Source organism: Coturnix japonica, chromosome 5 (assembly GCF_054131305.1).
Source record: "Coturnix japonica strain WE chromosome 5, WE-NBRP24, whole genome shotgun sequence".
NCBI classification, from domain to species: Eukaryota; Metazoa; Chordata; class Aves; order Galliformes; family Phasianidae; genus Coturnix; species Coturnix japonica.
The window spans coordinates 36681616-36704439 of record NC_140667.1 but is presented as its reverse complement, the minus strand read 5'-3'; the positions used below and the strand labels follow the sequence as shown (position 1 = coordinate 36704439).

The window sequence follows — 22824 nt, the reverse complement described above, 5'->3', positions numbered from 1 at the left end:
GTTTTAGTTCATGCCCTGATACAGAGAGAGCTGAGACTCAGGATGAGAGTCAGTATTACACCTACCCAAAAGCGCCTTACTTACTGCTAGGTAGAGGTGGGGCTAAAGCTTGTAGGTGATAGCAAACTGAAGAAGCTGAGAGCTCATATAGGTGCATATGAAGAAGCTGGAGTTTGGAAATGAACAGGAAACAGGAGATACAATTTTGGAAAGACCAGAAAGGTGACATCCTTTTGGGAGCACCTCACTAGGAACCACTGCAGAAAACCAAACAGGAAAGGAAAGATCTGGGATGGACAAGCTCAGGGAAAGCAAGCGTATGAGTTGAGACTGCTGTTCTGCATTTGTTCCAGTACTCAACAGCAACTCCCATTTGTCTTGTGAGGCCCCAGGGTATGGATGGATATGGAAAGCCAACACCATGGGGAAAGGCAGGTGCTAGAAGACCATGCTGGTTCTGGGGGAAAAGTGGGAGTCAGAAGCAGTGCTGTAAGAGATGTAAATGCTGCTTGGAGTATGGGGATGGAGTGCTGCAGGATGATCCACTCCTTTGTGCTTGATCTTGGCTGCCTCAGGCAGGTCCCAGGAAACCCCTGGGCAAAGGGCATAGAGCGAGAGGAAGAGTTTGGGAGCCCATCACATCTCTGAGTCGGGCCCCTGCATGCCTTAGTGCTGGGAAGTCATGCTGTGAGCAGGGGAGGATGGGGAGCAGAGAGTGCTGCCATGAAGTAACAGAGGAGCCAGCATCTATACTGCACCGTGGGAGGACTGCTGTGAGCAGGGGAAGATGATGGTGAGAGGGAGGTCCATCTTTAAAGACTGCACCCTTGGCTACGGATTGAGGTGCCGAGACCTTCGGCATTGTGCTGGAAGCACCTGGCCCAGGGATGAGGGAGCAGGGGCTGAGAGCAGCCCAAAGCGTGCAGCCCGACGGGCAGCCCCGAGGGGAGCCCGGCCATCCCGGCTCGCCAGGAGGCGCTCCCGGCCGCCATGGCGGTGGGACGGCGCTCGTTGCGCTGCTCTGCGCTGCCGGATGGTGAATATTCGTGCACACGCGTGACGCGGCGCCCGGAGGCGGGACGAGCGGGCATGGAGGGAAACGGCGCTCGGGCTCGGGGAGCCGGGGCCGGCAGCCGGTGAGACGGAGCGGGGCGAGTGCGGCGGGGTGCCGAGGGGTGCCGAGCTGACGGCCGGCTCTGCCGCTTCTCTGCCCCCTGCCAGGCCCCGGCCCCGGCTCGACCTGCTGTTCGTGCGGCGCTTCCTGAGGATCCAGGCTGTGCTGTTTTCCAAATGGCCCTCCCCGAACGTGCTGATGTTCCTGACGCTGCTCGGCGTGGCCGTGCTGGGTAAGCTTGGAGCGGGGAGCTGGGGGCTTGGTGCTCCTCGCTCTCCCTTTGCCTTCCCGTTGCAATGAGCCCTTCCCTTCCGTGCGTCCCTCCGTCCTGCAGAGCAGCTGGTTATCTATCAGGTCGGTGTCATCCCCAGCCAGTACTACGAGGTGCTGGGGAGCAAGGACTTCTCAGGATTCCAAACGCTGACTGCCGTCGCGCTGACCATGATTGTAGTGAACTCCACGGTAAGACAAGCCGGGGGTTCACTTGTTGCCATTGCTCCTGCAGTGATATATGCAGGGTTATCCTTGATAAAGGATCTAGGCCTGCCCTAGCTTGTTGTGCACCTACACAGTCGCTGCCGCAAACTGCTAATACCTGTTTTGTTTTGGGGAGTGTTTGTTGTGCTGGCTCATCCCATCTGTCTCCCTGCCCTTGTTCCAGCTAAAAAGCTTCGACCAGTTTATCTGCAACCTGCTGTACGTCAGCTGGAGGAAATCTCTCACTGAATACCTCCACAAATGCTACTTCCAGGGCCAAGTCTACTATAGCCTGCACATTCTGCACGAGGACATCGATAACCCGTAGGTTGCCTGCAGCTTCTTTCAGCGTCTTGCTTGTTCTTCACCTTTTTCTGCCATTTCTGTATCTCTGGGTACATATGGGTTTAAGCCATAGGAACTGCCCCAGGTGGGAGGTGATAGAGTCTCCTCCATCACTTCTATCTGGATGGTTTTGCTTGCAGGAGGTTTCTATTGCAAGGAAAATGGAGGATCATCAGAACAGAATTCTAGTGCTGCTATAAACCACACTGCAAAATCAGCCCTCAGCACTTGGTGTGAAGTAGTATGGGGCCTGGCTGGAGGCAGAGAACACTACCTCACGCAACCAATGTGCTCGGGGCAGTCTCTGTCATTCAGTTTGAACTTCAACCACCAGAGTCTCCAGCTGAATACAGTTATTAGCACTTTTGAGTCACATCCAGGGGAGACTTTGTTTTGATGCTGTATTTCCTCTTCCCTGTTCCTAGGAAGGAAATGCCAGGGCTGAATTGAAATGTGGGAGAAGAGGAAATATTCAGTTCCTCACGGTTTATCCAGCCAGCGCTTAGATCTTCTCTTAGTCCCTCTGTAGCAGCCTCTGGCACAGCTACAGCAAGGGAGAAGTTTTGCTTTTTGCACCATCCTGGTTACTGCAGAGCTGCTCTTTTACTCAGGCTGTACAGGCAAGGTCAGACATCTTCCATGCTGCAGCATGCTGACTGAGTCTGTTCAGCCTGTCCTCACACACAGGGCACTGCTGTCACAGTTATACAGTTTGAAGAGTTAAAGAACCTGCATTAGACATCATGTGAGAGGGAGGTGTTCTTTCCTGTCACCAAGATGTATTATGCTTCCCAGGCAGTGCAGCACATTGGCTGTGGTTGAAGGGTCCTGCACACCCATCATTTCCTTTGGCTGGAGGAAGGAGAGGGCAGAGGCTCCTCATCATATGACTATACTGCCCAGGTTTATTTTTAACTAAGGAGTGTGTTCACATTGTGCAGTGAAATGCATGAGATAACCAAGTCTATCTGCTCCACAGTGATAGAGGCTGCTCTCCTGACCTTAGCAGATTAATAGTGTGGGGCTACCACAGAGTGTTCTTCTTTAACACCCTGCTTGTACTCAAACAGCCAGTTTTACTGTTTAGTGTCTTTTTTGATGCCACTACAAAAATATTCCTTGTGTTGCAGTTGTGATGAGATTTTTTTTCCATGCACCAGGTAGTTAGAGAATGGACTAGACAATGAAGTGATACTTCTTAGTATGCAGCAAAATGAAAGCACTTTCTTCTGCATAGCAAAGGGACCAGCTACTGACTTAGGGGTGGCTTCAGTGGTGGACTTAGCAAATCCCTAATAGCTTCTGACGGCCTGTGCTGCTCTCTAACCAGTTCCAGTAGCTCTGGTGTTTGATATGTAGCACCAGGTTTGAGGAAGAGCTGATGTTTTTGGTAGTACAAGTGAAGGACCAGGGAACAGTGAATAGGGATGCAGAACCCATAAGGACAGAGTGGACAGTGTTGCAGAGGGTGGAAGAAGGGGTTAATAGAAGGATGAAGGTGAAGATAACAATAGGAGCTGTTCTTCCTGGGTGGCAGAAAAGCCCTTGGGCCATAATGAGCCATGGAGGTAGTCTCCTTGTGGGAGTCAGGCTGCAGGTCCCTCCCATGCAGAGTTGTTTTGATTCCCCCTATCCTAAGTTCAGGTAGTGAAACAGCCTGGCATGTTCCCTGTTAGAGAGTTACTGTGCCCTGCACTGACCGGTTCTATCTTGAAGGCTTTAATTGTACCTCTTTGTGTTGAGCAGGGACCAGAGGATCAGCCAGGATGTGGAGAGGTTCTGCAAGCAGCTCAGCTCCATGGCCAGCAAGCTTGTCATCTCTCCCTTCACACTGGCATACTACACATACCAGTGCTTTCACAGGTAAGGACCCGCCCTGGCCCTTCTTCTTCAACTCTTTCCTATGCTCTTTTTTGGAGCTCGGTAACCATGATTGGATGGTTTGATGGGATGATCATGGAGGCTTTTTCCAACCTTTGTGATTCTATGATTCTGTGTTATAATTGCTGCTACAACTCTGGGGGTGCTCTCATGTGTGGGTGAAGGGTCTCTGCACTCCAAAAGGACTTCTGCCTTGGGGATGCTGGGGTGTGCAGTAATGGCCCCTAAACCACTGTGAATGCAAAGAGGGGTGAGAGCTGAGGGCTTTGACTTCTTAAGCCCTGGGGGTGCTGGAGTTTCCTTTTGCTTGGTGTGTTATCTGACTTCTCTTTCTCCTCCTCTGTAGCACAGGCTGGCTAGGCCCTGTGAGCATCTTTGGGTATTTCGTCATTGGAACAATCGTTAACAAGGTATTGATGAGCCCAATTGTGTCTAAACTTGTGCAGCAGGAAAAGCTGGAGGGGGATTTCAGGTGAGTCACAGCAGAGTAGCATTTTCTCTGCTTTTTGGCAGCTCCTATGAGAGCTCCACTGTAGCCCCTGTTCAGTGCTATGCTTGCAGCTACTTCTCTTGTCTGTGACACATTGTCAGCAGCTTCCCAGATCAGAGAAACCTACCTGCTCAGGCCTGCTACAGAATCAGTGTGCTGAGCTCCAGCCACCATTTCTGGTGTTCTATGTTGTGTCAGGCAGTGTCCTTGGTACAGTCTCCTGATTTCTACTGCCTGTCGCCTCTGCTAATGCTGTGGATGCACTGAAGAAAATTGTCCAAGGGGGAAGGGTTGCCTCAGGGCTAAGATAGGACAGTGAGCAGAATACCAAACAAATGTGCTGCTGAGGTGTCCCAGGATGATGTCAGCTTATGCCAAGGCTTGTTTTTCAGTGCCTTTTTTAGCCTGTTGAATATTTGTGGTGAGAGATGCCTCAGGTCATTACTCTGATAGGTGCAAGATGAGTACATCTAGCAAGGCTGATAGCTGTATAATCCACTGTATACTTATGCACAATCCTGATGATGTTTTATGGATTGTTCAGGTTCAAGCACATGCAGATTCGTGTCAATGCAGAACCAGCTGCTTTCTATCGGTAAGTAGAAAAGAGATCCTGCCAACCTGGGGCATCTTCAATGTGTGCTTGTTCCCCAGAACTGCTGCAGCCTGTGTTTTCTACCCCCTCCATCCTGCTGCAGGTACAAGGTTATAGATGATTTGCTCTACAGCATAGTATTTTCCTGTGCATTCTGTGCAGTCTGCAGAAATGCTCTACAGCAACTGCAGATGACTAGTTGTTCTCTGCCTACTGTCTAACACTAGGCCCAATACAGATTTGGTGCTGTCTTGGAGACTATTCCTGATGTTTTGCCACGATCCTTCCAACCTAGAAGATTTTTTGAGGTCTCATTGCATCTTATTAGGAGGTTCTCTTGGGGGACTTTTTGCAGATTGCTTCTGGTCCCATCCTGCTGCTGCTAACCTGCATGTCTTCTGTGGGTGTGCTAGGTTTTTGCCTTGCTTTGTTATTTCTGCTTGCTTTTGTAGGTCAGCCTGTGCCCTGCCCCTCCCAATACAGCACTGCTGTTATCTGAATTTGCTTGATGCCATTTACATCTGGCTGTAAACTACTATCACAGTTCCCAGGGCTGTGCATATGAGAGCAGCACCTTCACACATTGAGATGCCCTGCAGTGTATTGAGCTGCTGCTTGGAGCCTTTAGGGTGGTTCACAGACATGGCTAAAGCCCAGAAAAAGGGCCACAGTTTGTGTGGAGCATGTGGTGAGGTACCAGGTCAGTGGAAGGAGGTCATTGCTCAATTCTTGTCACGTGTCTGCCTTTGTCCTGCCTGTTGTGCAATTGCACTTCTTCCAGGAATTTAAGAAAGCAGAGACTGCCCTATCTGTGGACTTTCCTGACTGATATTTATTTGCTTGTTCATGTTGTAGTGACTGAGCATTTCAACTGTTACAGTGATCTCCAGGGTGCTTTGATTCAAAATCACTGATTTTGTAAAAATTAGCATGAAACCTTGCTTTAAATAACATCGATCTTGTTTTGCACTGGCAATCTGCATTATTTTTTTCTGGACTAGTTGGTTCTTAATGGTTGGTGTTAATATTTCAAGAACAACCTCTAGTAACATCCCTCACTTAAGCTGTAGTGCTGTTCCACACATTTTTGTTTTTCCATTCCATTTCTAAGTGGAAAATGAAACCTCAGACTAGAAAACCGTATATCTGACTTCATAGGTAGAAAAAATCCATTTATTGGGAGTTTAATTGAGTTGCACTAAACCAGACATTTTCATGATAAGAATCTTAACTAAAAACAAAGGAAATTTTTAAGAGGATTTGTTCTTAGAATCCTGCAAAAGGAGGGTGTGTGGTGAGTGGCTCATTTGATTACCAGGCTTCCCTAGTCTATAGAAGCTGTTAAATCTTGTCCTCTTGTACCTGCTGAACCACTGATTGTTTTGATGAAGGAAAAACAAAAACTGATCGTTGTCACCATTTTATCCTTTTGGTTTTTTGTTTCTTGACTTTTGGCAGACTTACTTTGAAAGTGAATGGGAAGAGAAACTGAAACAAATACAACAACTTCTCCATATCTGCAAAGAAATAATAGCTACCAAGTGCTGGTTGTGCACTTGAGCTACGAGTTTTGGCCCCTAGTGCCCAGACTTTAACTCCCTGTGTCCTTGCTGAACATTCATTTCATCTGGAGTGAAACATAGAGCTCTATCTGCATTTTGCCACCTGAGGGCAGCCCAAGCCTTGCAAATGAGAAGAAGGAGCTTCCACACTTTGCTAAGGCAGTGAGTTAGAGCCAGGCTATGCCTCCTCGCTGCCTGCTCAGGGAGTGCCGGGCTGCTGGCAGTGCGGGCAGCAAGGGCATGGGAACTTCACTGCTAGCTCAGGTTGTGGGGGATCTACTGATGCTTTTAGGAAGCTCTTGGAAAAGAAAGGGCTTGGAGGCTGGGGTTTCCCATACTGTTTGCTTGCTGTCAGCTCCTGGATTTGCCTCTGCCCTCTGCTTTCTGGCTCCAGATATGTAGCAGTACTGTCCCGCTCTTCCAAGCAGGCTTTGCTCTGAAAGTATGTGTATCCTTGGATGTGCTTTGCTCAAGGCTCATACATCTTACCGATGGTGTAAGGCCCTGGTCTCACCTATTCCTGTATGGGACAGAAATATCCATGGGCTCTGGAAGAGAACTGCAGGGCTGCTCGTTTCAGTCAGAGTTGGTGAAAATATCTTCAGGAAGGAGCCTATGGGTGTTCAGTTCCATCTCAACAAAGATCTTAGAGACTGCAGTGAAAGGCCCTCCTCAGGACTCAGTTCTAAAGCCCACACCTTTACCCCATTGTGGCTCCTCCAGAAGTGATGGTGCAATCTTATTTTACAGGGCCGGGCAAGTGGAGCACATGCGCACTGACCGCAGGCTGCAGAGCCTGCTGCAGACCCAGAGGGAGCTGATAGGCAAGGAGCTGTGGCTCTACAGTGAGTGGGGGGTCTTTGGGTGGTGTTTCTCATTGTTACAGGGCCCAGGTTTGGGGGGCTAAATAGTGTCAAGACAGCTTTTCTTCATCTTCCCTGCATGGTGAACTTCTAAGCAGCATGAGAGAGGGAGAGCCCTGAGCACAGCTGTTTCTATGGGACTTTTGGCAGCTTAAATCTTTCTAGTTGTTGTGTGCTCCAAAGTAGACTTCATGGCCAAGCATCCCAGCCCAGAGCTTCCTTTTTGCCCTTTTACCCATCTCTCCAGAGCCAGCCAGTCCTCTAAAGAGCAAAAACAAGTAGAAAAAATAGTTTTTTTACCCCAGTGGTTTCCAAGCTGTGTCTGAGTGATATTTCTCCACTGTGGGGCCTTGTATTTTTTTTCTTGTGTTTTCATCCCAGTGTTTGTGCTGTCCAGTTTTATGCCCAAGTGCACCTTGAAAGGCTGAGACAAAATCTGGGTCTTCCTTTTGAGTGGGCTTGTGGGTTGCACTGTGGGGGCTGGTGGGGAGAGAGATTCCCACTCGAACTCACTGTCTTCTCTCCATGTGTTTCTGTCCAGTTGGAATCAACACCTTTGACTACCTGGGCAGCATCCTGAGTTACGTGATCATTGCCATTCCTATCTTTTCTGGGGTCTATGGTGACCTGAGTCCAACAGAACTCAGTGCCTTGGTCAGCAAGGTGAGCTACAGATCATATTCTACATTGGGCAGGGGTTGAATTGTGCTGTGTGGGTTGTGCTTACTGACTGTATGGGAATCCCCAATGCCAGAAGTGAGACAACACTAGGACTTATGTCTAATTTCATGTGGCTAAACTTTATTGTGGAGGGTGCACAGGCACTGAGGATGGAAGTTTTGTGTTGGATCGGTGGCACTGGGGCTGACTAACCTGCATCAAGTGACCCTGAGGATAGACTGACCCTGCTTATGGTAGCATGGAAATAGGAGCTTGTGTGTGATTAAACTGAGGATTTAAAGTGCTTCCTAACTCATACTTCTGTATGTAAAAACAGAGATCAGAATGTTTGGATTTTTAGTGCTAGGCCCATAAAGTGCTGCAGATTTGGGTTATGTCCATGGCCAGTTTTGAGACTGAGCTTTCTTGTGTTCACCCACTAGGCTGCTGGAGAGGAGTCTTCCCAGCCCGACTTGTTCCTAGGTACTCAAAACTGGCTTGTGATGGATAATACAGAAGTAAAAATAGCTAAATGAGTACTGCAGGCTGAAACAGTCAGCTCTGAGCCATGTAGGGTGTACATGGCTGGTGGCATGGATCTGTGTGACTGAGACAGGGTGAGTTTGCAGACACCATCCCTGAGTGGCACGAGGTGTGGCCCCCAGCCAGAACTGCTGTACAGAGCAGGGAAGCCCTGTTCCATCTGAATGTGGCCATTTTCTCCTTCACTCCCCTTCATCCTTCTGGGATTGCTAACCCAGCTGGATGTTTGGTCTTTTTGGCTACCTTCTTGCAACCACAGGAGAGGGGACAAGTTTCCCATGTCAGTGCTGATCCTTGCTTTGGTGTATGATTTTTCCCCAGAATGCCTTTGTTTCCATCTACCTCATCAGCTGCTTCAGCCAGCTCATAGATCTCTCCAGCACTGTGACCGATGTTGCTGGCTACACACACAGGTGAGCTTCTGTGTGGGCAGGCCTCTGCTGGAGAGGTGAGTGTGAAACATGACTCTGCCCAGGTCTTTGCTAAATACATAAGAAACACTTGTGTATGACTATGGACAAGGTTGGCAGTGAAGAGTACTGGAGTTGTCTCTGGCATTCATGGAACCTTTTGTTTGTCTAGGATTGGTGAACTGCAGGAGACCTTGCTGAGTCTTGGCAGAAAAGAAAATGAGAGCTACTCAGAAACCAAAGCCTGGGACTCAGACAGGTGAGTCTACCCTCAACACGTTGGCTTGCAGTTTACATGCAGCATCTTGGGCTGTCACTGGGTGGAAGTGGCCCTTGGAGTTGCAGCCTGTTGCTTGCAGTTGATTGGAACTAGCAGCACAGTGCTCACTGTAACCTGGGATGTGTGTGGCAAGGCTAATATTACAGAGGCACAGGATGTCTAATGTGGACGGGAAGGTTCCTGGTCTTTACCAGCCTCAGAACTGTCACTTACCCCCAGATCTCTTTGTCTTTGTGGTGGTCCTGCAGTGAGTCTGGGGAGGACCCAGAGCACAGGGATACAGCTTTCCTTCTGGAGCGAGTGACACTCTCAGTGCCATCCTCTGGCAAGCTGCTCATCAAGGATCTGAGCCTCAGGATCTCGCAAGGAGACAGCATGATGATCATGGGGAACACTGGCACAGGGAAGACATCTCTCCTGAGGGCACTTGGGGGACTCTGGGAGAGCACACAAGGTAAAGACTGCAAGTTGCCATAGCCTTCTCTTCATCAATTAAGTCTGTGCTACTGAGTTTAGAAGTTGGCAGAGGGAAGTTGTGAGGCCAGTGCCATTTGTCATAGTGCTGTGTCACCAATACATTTGAGCTGCTCCTTCTCTGAATCACTGACTCTGCTCCTGCTCTCATTGCTTTGCTTTGTCTTGGAAATCCACCTTTTCTGTGATATGTTTGTTACTTCATGGGGGTGGCAGGTAGTTGCAAGCAGGTGCTACAGGCTTGTCATGAGCGTGTCTCTGTGCAGGGAATGTCCAGATGCTGACCTGCTTTGGCCCCCGTGGAGTGGTGTTCCTGCCACAGAGGCCATTCTTCACTGATGGCAGCTTGCGAGAGCAGGTGAGCCCTGGGCCTGCTGCCTCTGAGTTTGTGCCACCACCATTTTGTCCCTGATGTCCATCTTTGACATGACCTCTTTTTATTTGTTAAAACAGGTGATCTATCCTCTGAAGGACATCTATCCAGTTTCGGGTACATGGAAATTCATCAGAGCAATTATTTATCCCTGCAGTTTCAACTCCATATTCTGTACCTAGTGCAGCTTCTCCTCTGCAGTACCCCATCAGGAACGCTCTGTTTCAGTTTTGTTTCACTCTGCTTTTCCCTGGAAGATTAACTTTCCTATAGCTTTGGATTGGCTTTGCATTCCTTCCGTTTTGAGGAGAACACAATCTCTTTGTATGCTGAGGACAGGCTGGCAGTACTCTGCATGTTGTACTGTGATATATGATATGTGTTCAGGCCAGGCACCCTGCTGATTTCTAAACATGCTGCTGGAATACATCTGATCTATCTGGTACAACCTGCTTTTTGGAAGCCAGATTTGCCTTTATCTCATTTTCCACACACCTTTGGCTTTCTCTGTTCCTCTTTGTCAGCTGAGGTCTCATGACCTTACACGTTGTCAAGGTCAGACCATGTGAATCTTTTCTCTCCCCTGCCCGCTTCCCCAGCCAAATCACACCTCTGATTTTAAGCTGCTACATCCTATGGATGTCCAAGTTTAAGTTTCTATCAGAGTGAAGCCTGGACCCTTGTATTCTGGGTCTGTCTGTCTGTGCCAAGCTTCAGGTGTATCTGTGGAGCCCAGCCGTATCCTGGTGTGCTGCTCACAGACATGGCTTAAGGTGGATCAGTTTTTGGGAGCCCTCTGTGTGCCAAACCTCAGGACTTGATAGATTTAAGTAGTTGAGTGTGCTATGCTGGACCTGAGGAGCTTCTCTAAACCTTCCTCTTATCTGAACAGTTAGTTTTTGGAGCAGTGGTCTCCATCGATGTTTCCTGTACTTACACACTTTCTCCCCTAGGATCTGCAGGTGATGAGAGGATTGTGCGATTCCTGAAGCTGGCAGGGCTGGTGAGTCCCTGGTGGCATTGCTGCCACCTTGACTGGTGCTACCAGAGAAGGAAGAAGGAATGAGGTATTGTGGCGGCACAGCATGACCACACACTGGACACAGGCAGGGAATGGTCAATAGCTGGGACAGGACCAGCTGTGGGAGCAGGCAGAGAAGTGACTTAAGTTGAAGTGGGAGAAGAAAGAGTAGAAGGAAGAAGATAGTAATTCTTAGGGCTATGTCCCCTGTGGGCTAGCAGGGTTGGGGCTGTGTTCATGAGGTTGCTATGCTCTCTGCAGACCGATTTGCTGGCAAGGGCTGGAGGACTGGATAAGCAGGTGGACTGGAACTGGTAAGACTGCACACTGTTTGTGTGAATTTATATGATCTCTGTGGTTGGGAAGCTTCTAAACAGTTGCATGTTGCTGCTGGTCTTAGGAGCATCTTCTGTGTTCAGCTGTGTCTTGTGGGAGGCATTCAGTATTCAGGGCTGAAGGAATTATGCCCCAAGCATCAATTTCCACAGCAGCAACCATGCTGCTGTGCAGGAAAGTGACTGTGCATAGGGGTGCAGAGCCAGTGCCAATGTGGAGGGGGAGCACGGGGGCAGTTGTTTGCTGGGGTCTCCAAAGTCAGCAGCTGTAAACTTGTTCACAAACAAGATGTTTTTGTTAAGGGAGATCTTTGAATTTCGGCCCTGCTGCAGGTATGACGTCCTGTCCCCAGGGGAGATGCAAAGGCTCTCATTTGCACGGCTCTTCTACCTTCAGCCAAGATATGCAGGTGAGTGAGCAGCTACAGAAGAGAGGCAGGGCCTCTGGCATAAACAAAAGCTGGCACAGCAGCAACTCATGAACGTGCTTGGCTATAGTGGTAAATTTAGGTAGCATAGCACAAAGGATTCAGAAGTGAAAATGTTTCTTTATCTGTGTGACAGGGAGCCAAGAAGCTCATATTTTTAGATGGGTCTAATTCCTTTACATGTTTAGATGGCTGAGTAGCTGCTGGGGGGCTGTTGGAGGAGTTGTCAGGGGCCAAGGTCAATGTGGGTGAACAGAGCTGTGTTAGCAGCAAGAACTACATCCTAGTTCTTGCTCATCCACACACATTTGCATCCTGCACTTCTTCTGAAGTCTGCAGTGCTGCTCTGTGCTGTGTTGGGAAGGCAAGGCCTTGGCTGTCACAATGGTGTGAGGGCAGTGCAGCAGTGTACAGCTTTAAGGAAGCTGAATGAGGCAAATGGTGTTGTTTGGGTGGACTTGAGGACTTAGGAAGAAGGAGAGCCTTCCCATATGGCTGACAGTAGTTCTGTCAAAGTTGAGGTCATAAAGCTTCTCCTCACTTGCCTTCTGCATGATCTCTTCCTGAACTGCACTTCATCTGGGAAATGTTCTCAGCAGTTGCTACTGTACTGCCCAGAAGATGATAACAAGCTGGGAGGGGAGGTACATGTGGGGCTTACAACTTGTCTCTTAGTGCTAGATGAAGCCACCAGTGCTCTGACAGAAGAGGTGGAACACGACCTGTACCGTGTGTGCCTTCAGCTGGGCATGACTCTGATCAGCGTGGGACACAGGGCCAGCCTGGAGAAGGTGAGATAGTGAGCAGTACTCCATGCCTTGGGGCAAGGTGGAGAAAGGAGGGCATCTCTGGTGAGCAGAGGAAAACAAAAGGCTGGAGAGATGCATTTCAGGAGGGCATGCCCTCACAGTGGCAACTCACACTTGTTATGGCACTGAATTGCAGTTCCACAGCTGGATTTTGAAACTTCACGGAGGGGGAAAATGGGAACTCATTCAATGTGAGAAGATGAAACGGCTTCCGTCCTGGGAAGAATGACAAGAAACATATCCTAATCTGGCCAGCCACAGAAACTAGACACACCTGGGACATCTCTGAATAGCAGACATGGAGCTGCAGAACTGTCAGCAAGAGATTCAGTTGGTTGGTGCATGACCAATTATGAAATCTGCTGATGGACACAGGGCTAAGTCTGAACTTATACCAGGACCACACATGTCCCACTGATGAGAGAAGGGGTTGGGCTGCTAGGTTGCCAAAAAAGAAAAATAAGCTTACACTGCCTTATGGCATTGAGGATACAGCACTGTGATGCTAAGATAGAAGCTGGTGTTCTTCTGTCAGTGCCTTGCTGGGACCTCTGCCTCTGGTGCTACAAACTTGCCTTCTGAGCCTCTGGCTTCCCAAGCAACAGGTAACATTGTAATAAAAGAAAAAGACTGGCACAGAGAAGAACATGACTGTCATCTCCTTAAGATACATAATAACAGATCAAATAAACATTTTTGTATTAAAATCTGGGGTTGTCTATCCAAAGATGTTTCTGGAGAAGAACCAGTATGCGTTAACCAGGTTTCTGCCTCTTTTTCCTTTTACTCTTTGCTTTGGAGGAGTTGTTTATGTATTGATCGTGATCTTGGACTAGACAAGTGATAAAGTGTAAAGCAGGAATAGGAATAACACAGCTACCCATGGCTGGTCAGTTGCTTTCTGCAAAGCTACTACAAGGCACAAGGAACCCCAAGGATTTTGGTCATTGTTCTTAAGGAGCAAATAGAGCTCCCCCCTTACTGTTCTGCCTGTTCTCTCCCCTGTCTCCTTTGTGCCTATGGAGGCAGAGCTCTTGAGGGTCTCTCAGACTGCACTGGAGGTATAGTCTGAGCACTTACTGGGCAACAGCTGCTCAGTGACATTTCTGGACCTGACCCTGGTTCTGTAGGGAAGGAGCCAGAGATGGCTGCTGGATGAGACACACTAGCAGCTCTTCTGCCCCTCCACAAGGTGCTTGTGTCCCTCTATGATCTGCTGCACAGCATCGTGGTCATCTAGGGTGGTTAGGTCCCCAAGCTCACTGGCTTTGTTCTCAACAATCTTCCTTAGCACCCGCCGCATAATCTTCCCAGAGCGTGTCTTGGGTAGCCGGTGTGTGACCTGGGCAGGGAGGAGTAGATTTGATAGCCAAGAGAAAGGAGGTAGCCAGGCTGCAGAGGTGGGTCCTGGTCAGCCTGGAGACATTACCTGAATGTATTCTGGAACCGCATACTTAGCGATCTTCTTGGAGATCAGCTCCCGTAGCTCAGCAGCAAGAGTTTCCTCCTCATACTTGCTGTCCTTCTTCAGCACAATGAACACATAGGCTCCTGCCAGAAGGACTACTGTTACAGACCACCACGTGCAGTGTGGCCCTACAAGGCATTTCAGGCACAGGAAAGCACGCATCTCACCTTCTCCCTTAATCTCATGTGGATAACCAATCACAGCAGACTCTGCCACTGCCACATGGTGGTTCTAAAACAGAACAGGGGTGGAGTTCATAGCTGCTGCCCTGGAATTCCCTTGATCCCTCCATTGCAGTCAGGGAAGGGCCTCTGATGACCTTTGCCCCATCTTCTCCTTGCTTCAGTAGGTCTCTGCAAACTTATCTCCCCCTACTCCAGCTGCTTTAAGCTTGCACCTTCAAGGCCCTGCCTGTGTGCCTCCACGGCTGCTCCACCAGGTCCCACAACTTTTATATAGTTGCTATAGTTGACCTATAGTTGCTTCAAGAAATGTGCTTGGCTGCTACTCTGGGATTCATCCCTTCAGAGCATGAGACTTATCAGCCTCTGCTGCAGAGAGAAAGATGGAGTGTGGGACTAGCTGAGCTCAATACCTAAAGCCAAACGAGACCAATTAAATTGAACTGGCTGAGGGGAGATCTTAGTGCTGAGCTTCATGCAGCTATAGCATACATGCTCAGGGGCATCCCTGAGGGAAAGAAAAGGTCTAACTAATCCTTGTTAAGGTGATGTCAGCATTGCCAGGCCTGTGGCATTATGTTAGGAAGAGTCTTAGTCAGGAGGAATACAGGGAAGTGGAGGAAAGGGACTGTTCCCTCAAGCAGCAGTGATCCAACACTGCTCCTGGTGGCTCCAACAGCACCATGGTTCTGGCTTGGTGTTTCAGAGGCTTCCCTGAGCATCACCACTGCAGCCCCACCACCCCTGGGACAGCTTTATCTACTCTTACCACAACATCCTCCACCTCTGCAGTGCCCAGCCGGTGCCCACTGATGTTAATGATGTCATCCAGCCGTCCTGTCAGCTGGTAATAGCCTTCACTAGTGCGATACACACCATCCCCGGTGAAGAAGAACCCTGCAGGGGACAGAACTGTGCTTTACTTGCTTGTTACAGCAAGAATATGAGCTGTGAGCCAGTAGCATTCCCAACTTGACAACTTTTTTGTCAGTACCAGGTCTTGTGGCCTCTGTTCCTTTCTTTCAAGTGCTGAGGGAGAACATAGGAACCCTCACTGCTTTCTGCCTAACTCAGTACCTGCTCCATCATCAGGCTCTTTCCCCGATTCTGCAGTATGTTGGCTAAAGATCAACTTTTCTCATCCCTACAAGCCAGGAACACCTTGACGCTGTGCAGGTACTTGTGCAGCTGCTTATCTCCTTCATCTGGACCTGCTCAGTGCCTCTGGGTGAGGATCAGCAGCTGGCAGGATTTGCAGAAGGAAAGAACCAAGAGTTACTAGTGAGAATTTAGGGGGTAGAAGGAAAAATGCGATCCTAAAAAAGCTTGTGATCAAATAGCAGGGGAGGGGGAAGACCCATTCCCTTGGTGATGCTGAGCTCTCTGTCATGGGGAGATGCTGAAAGTCTGGAACAGCAAAACCAGCTTCCCCTAGTCCTGCCCCACATAGAAAACCAGCAGTCAGACTGAAGTACGCTTCACCAAGCACCTCCTTGAGGACTTAGTGTATTACTCTTACCTGGATAAGGAGCCAGATAGGTTTCCACAAACCTCTTATGGTCCTTATAAATGGTTCGTGCCATACCTGGCCAGGCTTGTGAGATGCAAAGGGCTCCAGAGACATTATTTCCCAAAAGGACGTTTCCCTGTAAAACAGTTGCACTTTAATAACCGCAGTGAGGGAAATCAGGCTGTTCAACCACTGCTTATTTTTACTACTATAGTAATAACCCCATAGGGGAAATGCCAAGGAAGACAGTGAGGACAGTCCTGTGCCCCAGCTCCAAGGGACAAGCCAAACCTCTTCCTGCAGCCATCCCCAACCAGCTGCCCACTGTACTGGGCTGCAGGGCTCTACCAGGGAGGTTATCTGTCCCTGCACAGCTACCCCAGCAGGTTTTTGAGCCAGGAAGCCTCAGCAGAGCTCACCTTGTCAGAATACAGAGCTAGAAAACAATACTTCTATGCTGCTTGAAAGAGGTTGTCAACAGCTTTGACATTAACCTATCTTCAGTAAAGAAGGCTGCCATTTAGCAGAGGTGAGAGGAATGATGTGCTTGCACATCTCTTTTCAAGGAGTACAGCCTATAGGCAAGCACAAGAAAATGAGCTGAACTGGCTGCTGGGCTGAAAGCTATAGATGTACCTTATCATCCAGTACAGAGGGGCTGATGCCAAAAAAAGGTCTCATGGCCATGCCTGGGAGGATCTCATCTCCAGGGTTAGAAGGACGGGGTGAGATACAGATGCCTCCTGTTTCTGAAGGAAAAAAAAAAAAAAAATCCAACACCAAAAACCCCTCTGTAATGCATACCAAAGCTAGAGAAAGAGGAAGGCCAGATAGTACTGTTTGGACATCAGCCTTTGCCCTGGATCTCAGTGTACCCTACCAGCTACAGGCAGGGTCAGGGTTTGCCGATGAGCTGAGGAAGGCTCTCTGCACATTTAGTTCAGCTGAGGTCAGATCCCTTTGGTCAACTCCCCCATGTTTCTCTGGGTTTGCTTTCATCTCTATCATGTTTAAATCTTGATTATGTTTTGGTGTCCATGACCCCTTGTTTCAAGGGGTTGCTTGTACAACCATGCCAGTAACCACTGTTCCCATTTAGCCAGCAAAACAGCAGGTCACTCTTAGAACCTAGCAGAAGTGAAGCTGGCCATGCCTGGAGCCAGGGCCAATACGCATCTCACCTGTTTGCCACCACGTGTCCACAACAGGGCACCGTGTCTCACCCACCACACGGAAGTACCACTCCCATGCCTCCTTGTTGATGGGTTCACCCACTGCAAGGATTCAGAAAATGGGACAGAGCCTGGGTAAGGTCAAAATCACAGCTTCCTAGGAGCAGCTCAGAGCCACCTCCAAACTATGTGGTTTCTCCACCTCCTGCCGGTCCAGTCCATGCCACCAACACTCACCTGAGCCAAGAACCTTGAGAGAGGAGCGGTCGTATTTCTTCACCCATTCATCACCATATCTCAGGAGCAGGCGAATGGCAGTTGGTGCCCCATAAAACTGATTAATTTTTAACCTCTCTACTGTTTCCCAGTAGCGTCCTGGAACACAAACAGAGCCATTAACCACTTGCACATGTACCCCAGCCTCAGACCAAGGGAGAGAAGGTGAGAACAAGAGTTCTCTGACCCTCAGCTAAACTAACTCCCATGAGATGGCACCAAGGCCACCAGCCCCCCTGCCTGCTATGGATCTTGCAGGGTGGCTGCGCTAAATCCCCACAACACTTGTCACTCACCAGGGTTGGGATGGACAGGAGTGCTCTCAAAAAGGACTGTGGTGCCACCATTGCAGAGTGGGCCGTAGACAACATAACTGTGCCCTGTGATCCAGCCAATGTCTGCCACACAGCCAAAGACATCTCTGTCCTGATAGTCAAACACATACTGCAACATGAAGGAAAGACAGTGAGGGGTGCAGCCTAGAGGCAGGACCTCCCCTGGGCAAGGGGCATAAGCTCTAGTTTTAGCATCATTCTGCCTTCCCACCACCCCAACATGTTAGGCAAGGCTGAATAAAGCATCCTGCAACAGCAAAACTGGAGAACTTTCTGTGTAAGTATGGTCCCTGCACACCTTAGGAGGAGGGATCACAGGAAGAAGAGGACCTTTGGCTGCAAATTAGAGCAGTAGGAAATGAGAACGGCCCAGTAGAGGGCAGAACTGAAATCCATCAGACTGGCAGCAGCACATCATCCTTCATTTTGTTTGCTTAGCACCAGAAACACAGGCTGCCAACTCCTTGTGTGGGACAGCTGGGATCTGGGTTCTCCAGGGCCTCAGGCATTCCAGAGGGTTTGTAATGGAAACTTCCCTGCCCTGGTCTGTCTTTTTATTTATTTATTTATTTTTTAAAAATCGATCAGTAGCAACAGTCTGTCCCATCCAACAGCGCAGTATTTCATGCCAATCTTGTGTCACTGTTTCTAGCATTCCTGAGAGCTAACATGGGCACATGCATCTTGCTCCCTGCTTTTCCACCCCAGCACAGCAGTAAGGCTGAGCAACACACCCAATGATTTGATACTAGATTGAGGCAGTAAAAAGAAAGAGGAAAACCATGATAGCAGCTTGGAGGAGTATGTATTTGAGAGCCCCAGTGCAGGAGAACATGTTGCGGTTCCTCTCTACCTGTATGTGGATGTGCCAGGCTGCTGTCCTGCTTTGCTCTGGATAAAGATGAGATCATCAAGCAATAAGGTGGCCCATCTATTCCCTGTGCTGCCTATGAATAGCTGGCTCATGAGCACTGTGTGCATAGGGTTCATTACCTTGTGTGTGAGAGCAGCAAACAGGAGGTAGCCAGCCTGGGAATGAACCAGGCCCTTGGGCTTGCCTGTACTGCCAGATGTGTAGAGAAGGAACAACATGTCTTCGCTGTCCATGGCAACAGGCTCACAGTACGCATCCTCCTTCATCATCTCCTGCAGGAGTCAGAACAGCAATTCCCACTCAAGGTCTTCCCACTCAGGGTCTTAGAGGCTCCCTGTGCTGATTCACAGGCCCCCAAGCCTTTCTCTGCCACCCACACCACCCATTCCCACCACTCCATCTTTCCCTTCCTCTGCATCTCCTCCCCCCCTTCCTCCTGAGCCTGAACTCCCTTGCCTTGTGGAGCTGGCAGACGCTTTCCTCCATCAGAGCAGACCTGCTGAGTAAGAGGCAGCTATTTTTACACAGCCACTTTCCTGCCCAGCACAAGAGCCTTCCAGAAAGTCTTTCGAGTACAAATTGCTTTCAGAACTGATGAGCAAAGGCTGTACATTGCCAACAGCACAGGTGCTGCAGGAAGCTACCAGTTATCCCTTCTGGGAAACACATGCAGCTCCCATTACTGCAGGACAGTGATCCCTCTTTGCTTCCAGATGAACTCTTCCCATCCTGCCCTGACCCCAGCACCTGAGCAATACCCAGGGGAGCAGCAGGAGCCCTGGACAGACCCTCACCTCCTCCAGCAGAACGTCCAGGGCTGTCATGGGGAGCTGGGTGTCCGTCCTCATGGACACAAGGACACGTTTCACTCCTGGACACTGCTTCACAGCCTGGTCCACTGTTTTCTTCAGCTCCACAACCTTGCCACCTCTCAGCCCCTGGTTCACTGTGATCACCGTCTCTGACTGAGCTGCAGAAGGCAGAAGAGCCACATAAGTACCTGTGCCCCCTCCACATGGCACACACCAGTCTGTCTCTGCCAAGCACCCTTCCCGTGGGCTGAAAGACACTCACTGAGCCCCCTGCCATTTCCTGAAATGCTGCTGCCTGCTCTATGGCCATGCAGCACAACAGGACACCCTCCTGTCAGCACGGATCCGTAGCAAGCCTGCACCTTGGCCAGGCTCGACCCCCCAGCTGCCAAACCAACAAGCTCAGTGCTGACCCCAGATGGCAATACTGGATGCGTCCCTGCTCCCCATTGGCTCTTACCGTCCCGAATCCTGTCTGCCAGGGACTCCGCACTGAACCCAGCAAACACAACGGCGTGTACAGCCCCTATTCGGGCACAGGCCAGCATGCTGGCCACTGCCAGTGGGCACGGGGGCATGTAGATTGTCACCCTGTCACCTCGTTTCACTCCCAGCCGTTTCAGGGTGTTGCTCAGGCGGCACGTCAGCTCCAGCAGCTCCCTGCCCAAAGAAGCAACACATAGTTAGGGACTTTTTTGTAAATCCACCTCGAATGCACAGAGATGGGGGTGCCCCAACTTCCCAAGGCTCTAAAGCCACAGGTCTGCACTTCATTCCTCAGCACCCTGTGTGGGAAGTCCTTTGGGAGAGCTATAAAATTGCAGTGGGAAGGGAGTAGGAGACCATCACCAAACACGGGCTGTTATTTATGGCAAATAGATTAACTAGAAGGGTCTGTGTACAGAGCCTGGCACTGCCACTAACAACAGCAGAAGCCAGCCCTGGGTCCAGTAACAGCCACCAGCACTCTGTACGGGTCAGCCAATCCATGATGCCTCTACTAACTTTTCCAATGACAACCTACCCATTTCTTATCAGCACCTACAACAATGGGAGTGACACATACTGCCCTGCAAGGCCAGGGGCTTGCAAGAGGAGTCCGACATCTCCCCCCAGCAAATAAAAACAGGCCTTGTGCTCAATTATAGGTGGGGAGGTCAAATCCTCCAGAGCTCTGCCTACCAGTGAGAACAACAGCTGTAGGAAACTATGAGCAAAACAATTTCTCTGCCTGAAACAAGAGCTTGGCTGTCAGTGACTCATTTCATGGAAGGTCTATCCACAAAAGGAGGTTGGCAGACCCTGCCAGCCCAAGCTCCCTGGCAGAGTATTCATCTCTCAGTCACCAGAAACCTTGGCAGGGACCCCATAGGGATGACCAGGAGACAGGCTAATGCCTCAGAGTAGCACAGGCAGGCCAGCAGCCCACACACTGGTGACCTAATTATGGGAAGGGATGCTGTGTCCTCTTGCAGAACACACATCAGTGAACCAGATCCTTGCAGTGTGTGCATGTCTCACATATGCTCAAAGGTATGCACTGACCTGTATGTGACCCGCACCTCCTCTCCTGGTTCATCCTTCTCCCAGATTAAGGCCACTTTGTCTGGGGCTACATGGACATGTCGGTCCAAGCAGTTCACTGGAAGAGATGACCCAGTATCACAGCCAGAACTTCCTGCTCCCAGTGGCACAGCCCCTGCAGGTACCAGCTGGCAGGTCACAGGCACCCTAGCCAGTTGTACTCCTCAGTGTCTCAGTGCATATTAATCTCCACTATCAAAATTCCTCTTAACTACAACCTAACACAGGCTGGTGCAGGAATGGCCTTAAATCCCTTGGAGGTCACATCCCTAGTGCCAGCTGTGGGCCTCAGAAGGCTTGGTAAACATTAACTCAGCCACTATTCTGCCCTTGCTACTGCCTCCACAGTGAAACGTGGCTATTTTTTTAGTAGCCATGCTCCTAAATAACAGATGTAGGATGAGGAGAAAATCTGCACAAGAAGGATGCAGAGTGTGAGACAAAGCAGAGCCATCCATGCACAGCACTGGCCTCCCATGGACACTGAGGCATTCAGCATTAGGATGCAGTTCAAGGAAAAGTTGCTTGCACCTCTGGCTATAGCATAACCATCAGAAACCTCGTCACACTCCATATTTTCCTTACTTAGATTACCTGCTACTGAGGTCATGGGATGATGCAACAGCCCATCTGCATTTAAAAATACCTTTTTCTCCTGAACATTTGCAGATCTGCAGGAGGAAAAGAAGCAAACCAACAGCCCAGGAGCAGGAACAGGAAAATCTGCTGTTCCCCTGCCCAAATACACCCCACAAGACCCAGATTTGGAGAGGTTTGTTGCATGCTTTGAACTCTAGGACTCTGAACAGCACTGCAAGCAGGAACACCATGCCACCAGCCCCTTCTTTTCCTCTGGTAAGCACCCTTTTGCAGTAGGGAAGGGCATCCCATGACTATGAGGACCAGTGGGACTTTTTGGGAAATTCCCTCACTCTAGCACTTTTTGCTTCTGGGGCCACAGCACTTCATAGGATGGCATCTACAGACATTTACAACTACAGAATCACTTAGATTGGAAAAGACCCTTAAGATCATCATCTCCAGCCATCAGCCTGACATTACCAAGTTCACCACTAAATACATCCCTAAATTCCACATCCACACATCTCTTAAGTATCTCCAGGGATGGTATTCCCCTGACTTCCCTGGGCAGCCCAGTCCAACGCTTAAGAAATTCTTCCTGATATCCATCCCACACCTCTCCCGACACAACTTGGTGCTGTCACTGGGTTCTCATGGGCTAAAACTCAAAAGTGTCCCCCCACCCAGTACACAGAGAAGGCAGAGAGCCCCCTCCCATAAGACAACCTGCAGGCAGGCCTTCCACCCAGCAGCCCTATCTCCTGGGTAGGGTAGGAAGCACCCTCCCTCCCCAATTCACCCTCAGCTCAACTGTGAGGCACCAGGTCCCCATGGGGCTCACTGCCCCCTCACCTGCCACGTTGAGCTGCCCCCCCAGGAACCAGGCAGCCCGGCCCTGGCGCAGGTCACAGTCCTGAACGGAGTGGAAGGGGGTGATCCAGGTGAGCCGACTTCTTGCCAGCATCCCCCAGAAGGCATCCCCCTGCTCCACTGATGTCTTGTATAAGCTCTGGTGATCCCGGGCTCCGGGGAAGGAGGTAGCTTCTGGCATGTAGGCGGTGAGAGGACCCTGGCTCCAGGACCGAACGTTCATCAACCCACAGAGACATTTGGAAGCCCAGGGAAGAGCTCTGGGACAGCAAGCCCTAGTCAGCAGCCAGGTCATAGTCTCAGTGCAGCAGGCAAGCTTCAACCTCTTCCCAAGGAGATGGGTACTCAGAGTCCTGTCAAGTTGCACCCCTGTGGAAGCAGGCAACCCAGACAGAGCCCCTACCCTGGGAGCCCAAGGCACCCCTTGTCCCCTGCACCTCCTCACTGTTGGGACAGCACAGGGAAAGAAACCCAATCCCCTTTAGAGAGAGAGGAAGGG

At 50.0% G+C, this 22824-nt stretch overlaps 2 protein-coding genes across 9 annotated transcripts; one reads left to right on the top strand and one right to left on the bottom strand.

The window, feature by feature from the left end:
• The first annotated feature begins 1066 nt into the window (after positions 1-1066).
• Positions 1067-13367, top strand: ABCD4 (ATP binding cassette subfamily D member 4). 7 transcript variants are annotated; one of them, XM_085550494.1, is made up of 19 exons: positions 1067-1136; positions 1222-1346; positions 1486-1576; positions 1776-1915; positions 3683-3799; positions 4164-4289; positions 4852-4902; positions 7215-7309; positions 7869-7990; positions 8852-8943; positions 9113-9199; positions 9469-9674; positions 9961-10052; positions 10148-10184; positions 11021-11070; positions 11350-11402; positions 11757-11833; positions 12527-12642; positions 12797-13367. In XM_085550494.1, exons 2-19 carry the CDS (start codon positions 1291-1293, stop codon positions 12887-12889), a joined length of 1701 nt encoding a protein of 566 aa, XP_085406620.1. In that variant the 5' UTR covers positions 1067-1136; positions 1222-1290; the 3' UTR covers positions 12890-13367. The 7 variants fall into 7 exon arrangements, with proteins under 7 accessions (XP_085406620.1, XP_085406619.1, XP_015720693.2 ...); XM_085550493.1 differs by having other exon boundaries at positions 9466-9674; XM_015865207.3 differs by having other exon boundaries at positions 1449-1576.
• On the bottom strand, positions 13297-22795 carry LOC107315148 (acetyl-coenzyme A synthetase 2-like, mitochondrial). 2 transcript variants are annotated; one of them, XM_015865204.3, is made up of 14 exons: positions 22308-22795; positions 20835-20931; positions 19750-19949; positions 19272-19447; positions 18597-18749; positions 17565-17712; positions 17230-17367; positions 17002-17094; positions 16457-16569; positions 15830-15956; positions 15080-15207; positions 14296-14359; positions 14090-14211; positions 13297-14002 (listed from the first exon to the last, which is right to left on the bottom strand). In XM_015865204.3, exons 1-14 carry the CDS (start codon positions 22618-22620, stop codon positions 13826-13828), a joined length of 2049 nt encoding a protein of 682 aa, XP_015720690.2. In that variant the 5' UTR covers positions 22621-22795; the 3' UTR covers positions 13297-13825. The 2 variants fall into 2 exon arrangements, with proteins under 2 accessions (XP_015720690.2, XP_085406625.1); XM_085550499.1 differs by lacking the exon at positions 20835-20931 and having other exon boundaries at positions 22308-22770.
• Between the last annotated feature and the right edge of the window lie 29 nt (positions 22796-22824).

Coding starts and splice junctions, on each gene's coding strand:
- LOC107315148 (XM_015865204.3), bottom strand. CDS start 22,620: ATGACCTGGCTGCTGACTAGGGCTTGCTGTCCCAGAGCTCTTCCCTGG. Junction 18,750..19,271: donor TGGACGTTCTGCTGGAGGAG/GTGAGGGTCTGT, acceptor TGACTCCTGCAG/GAGATGATGAAGGAGGATGC. Junction 14,003..14,089: donor CGGTTCCAGAATACATTCAG/GTAATGTCTCCA, acceptor CTCCCTGCCCAG/GTCACACACCGGCTACCCAA.
- ABCD4 (XM_085550497.1), top strand. CDS start 1,090: ATGGAGGGAAACGGCGCTCGGGCTCGGGGAGCCGGGGCCGGCAGCCG. Junction 4,290..4,851: donor AAGCTGGAGGGGGATTTCAG/GTGAGTCACAGC, acceptor TGGATTGTTCAG/GTTCAAGCACATGCAGATTC. Junction 10,185..10,972: donor GGACATCTATCCAGTTTCGG/GTACATGGAAAT, acceptor TAGTTTTTGGAG/CAGTGGTCTCCATCGATGTT.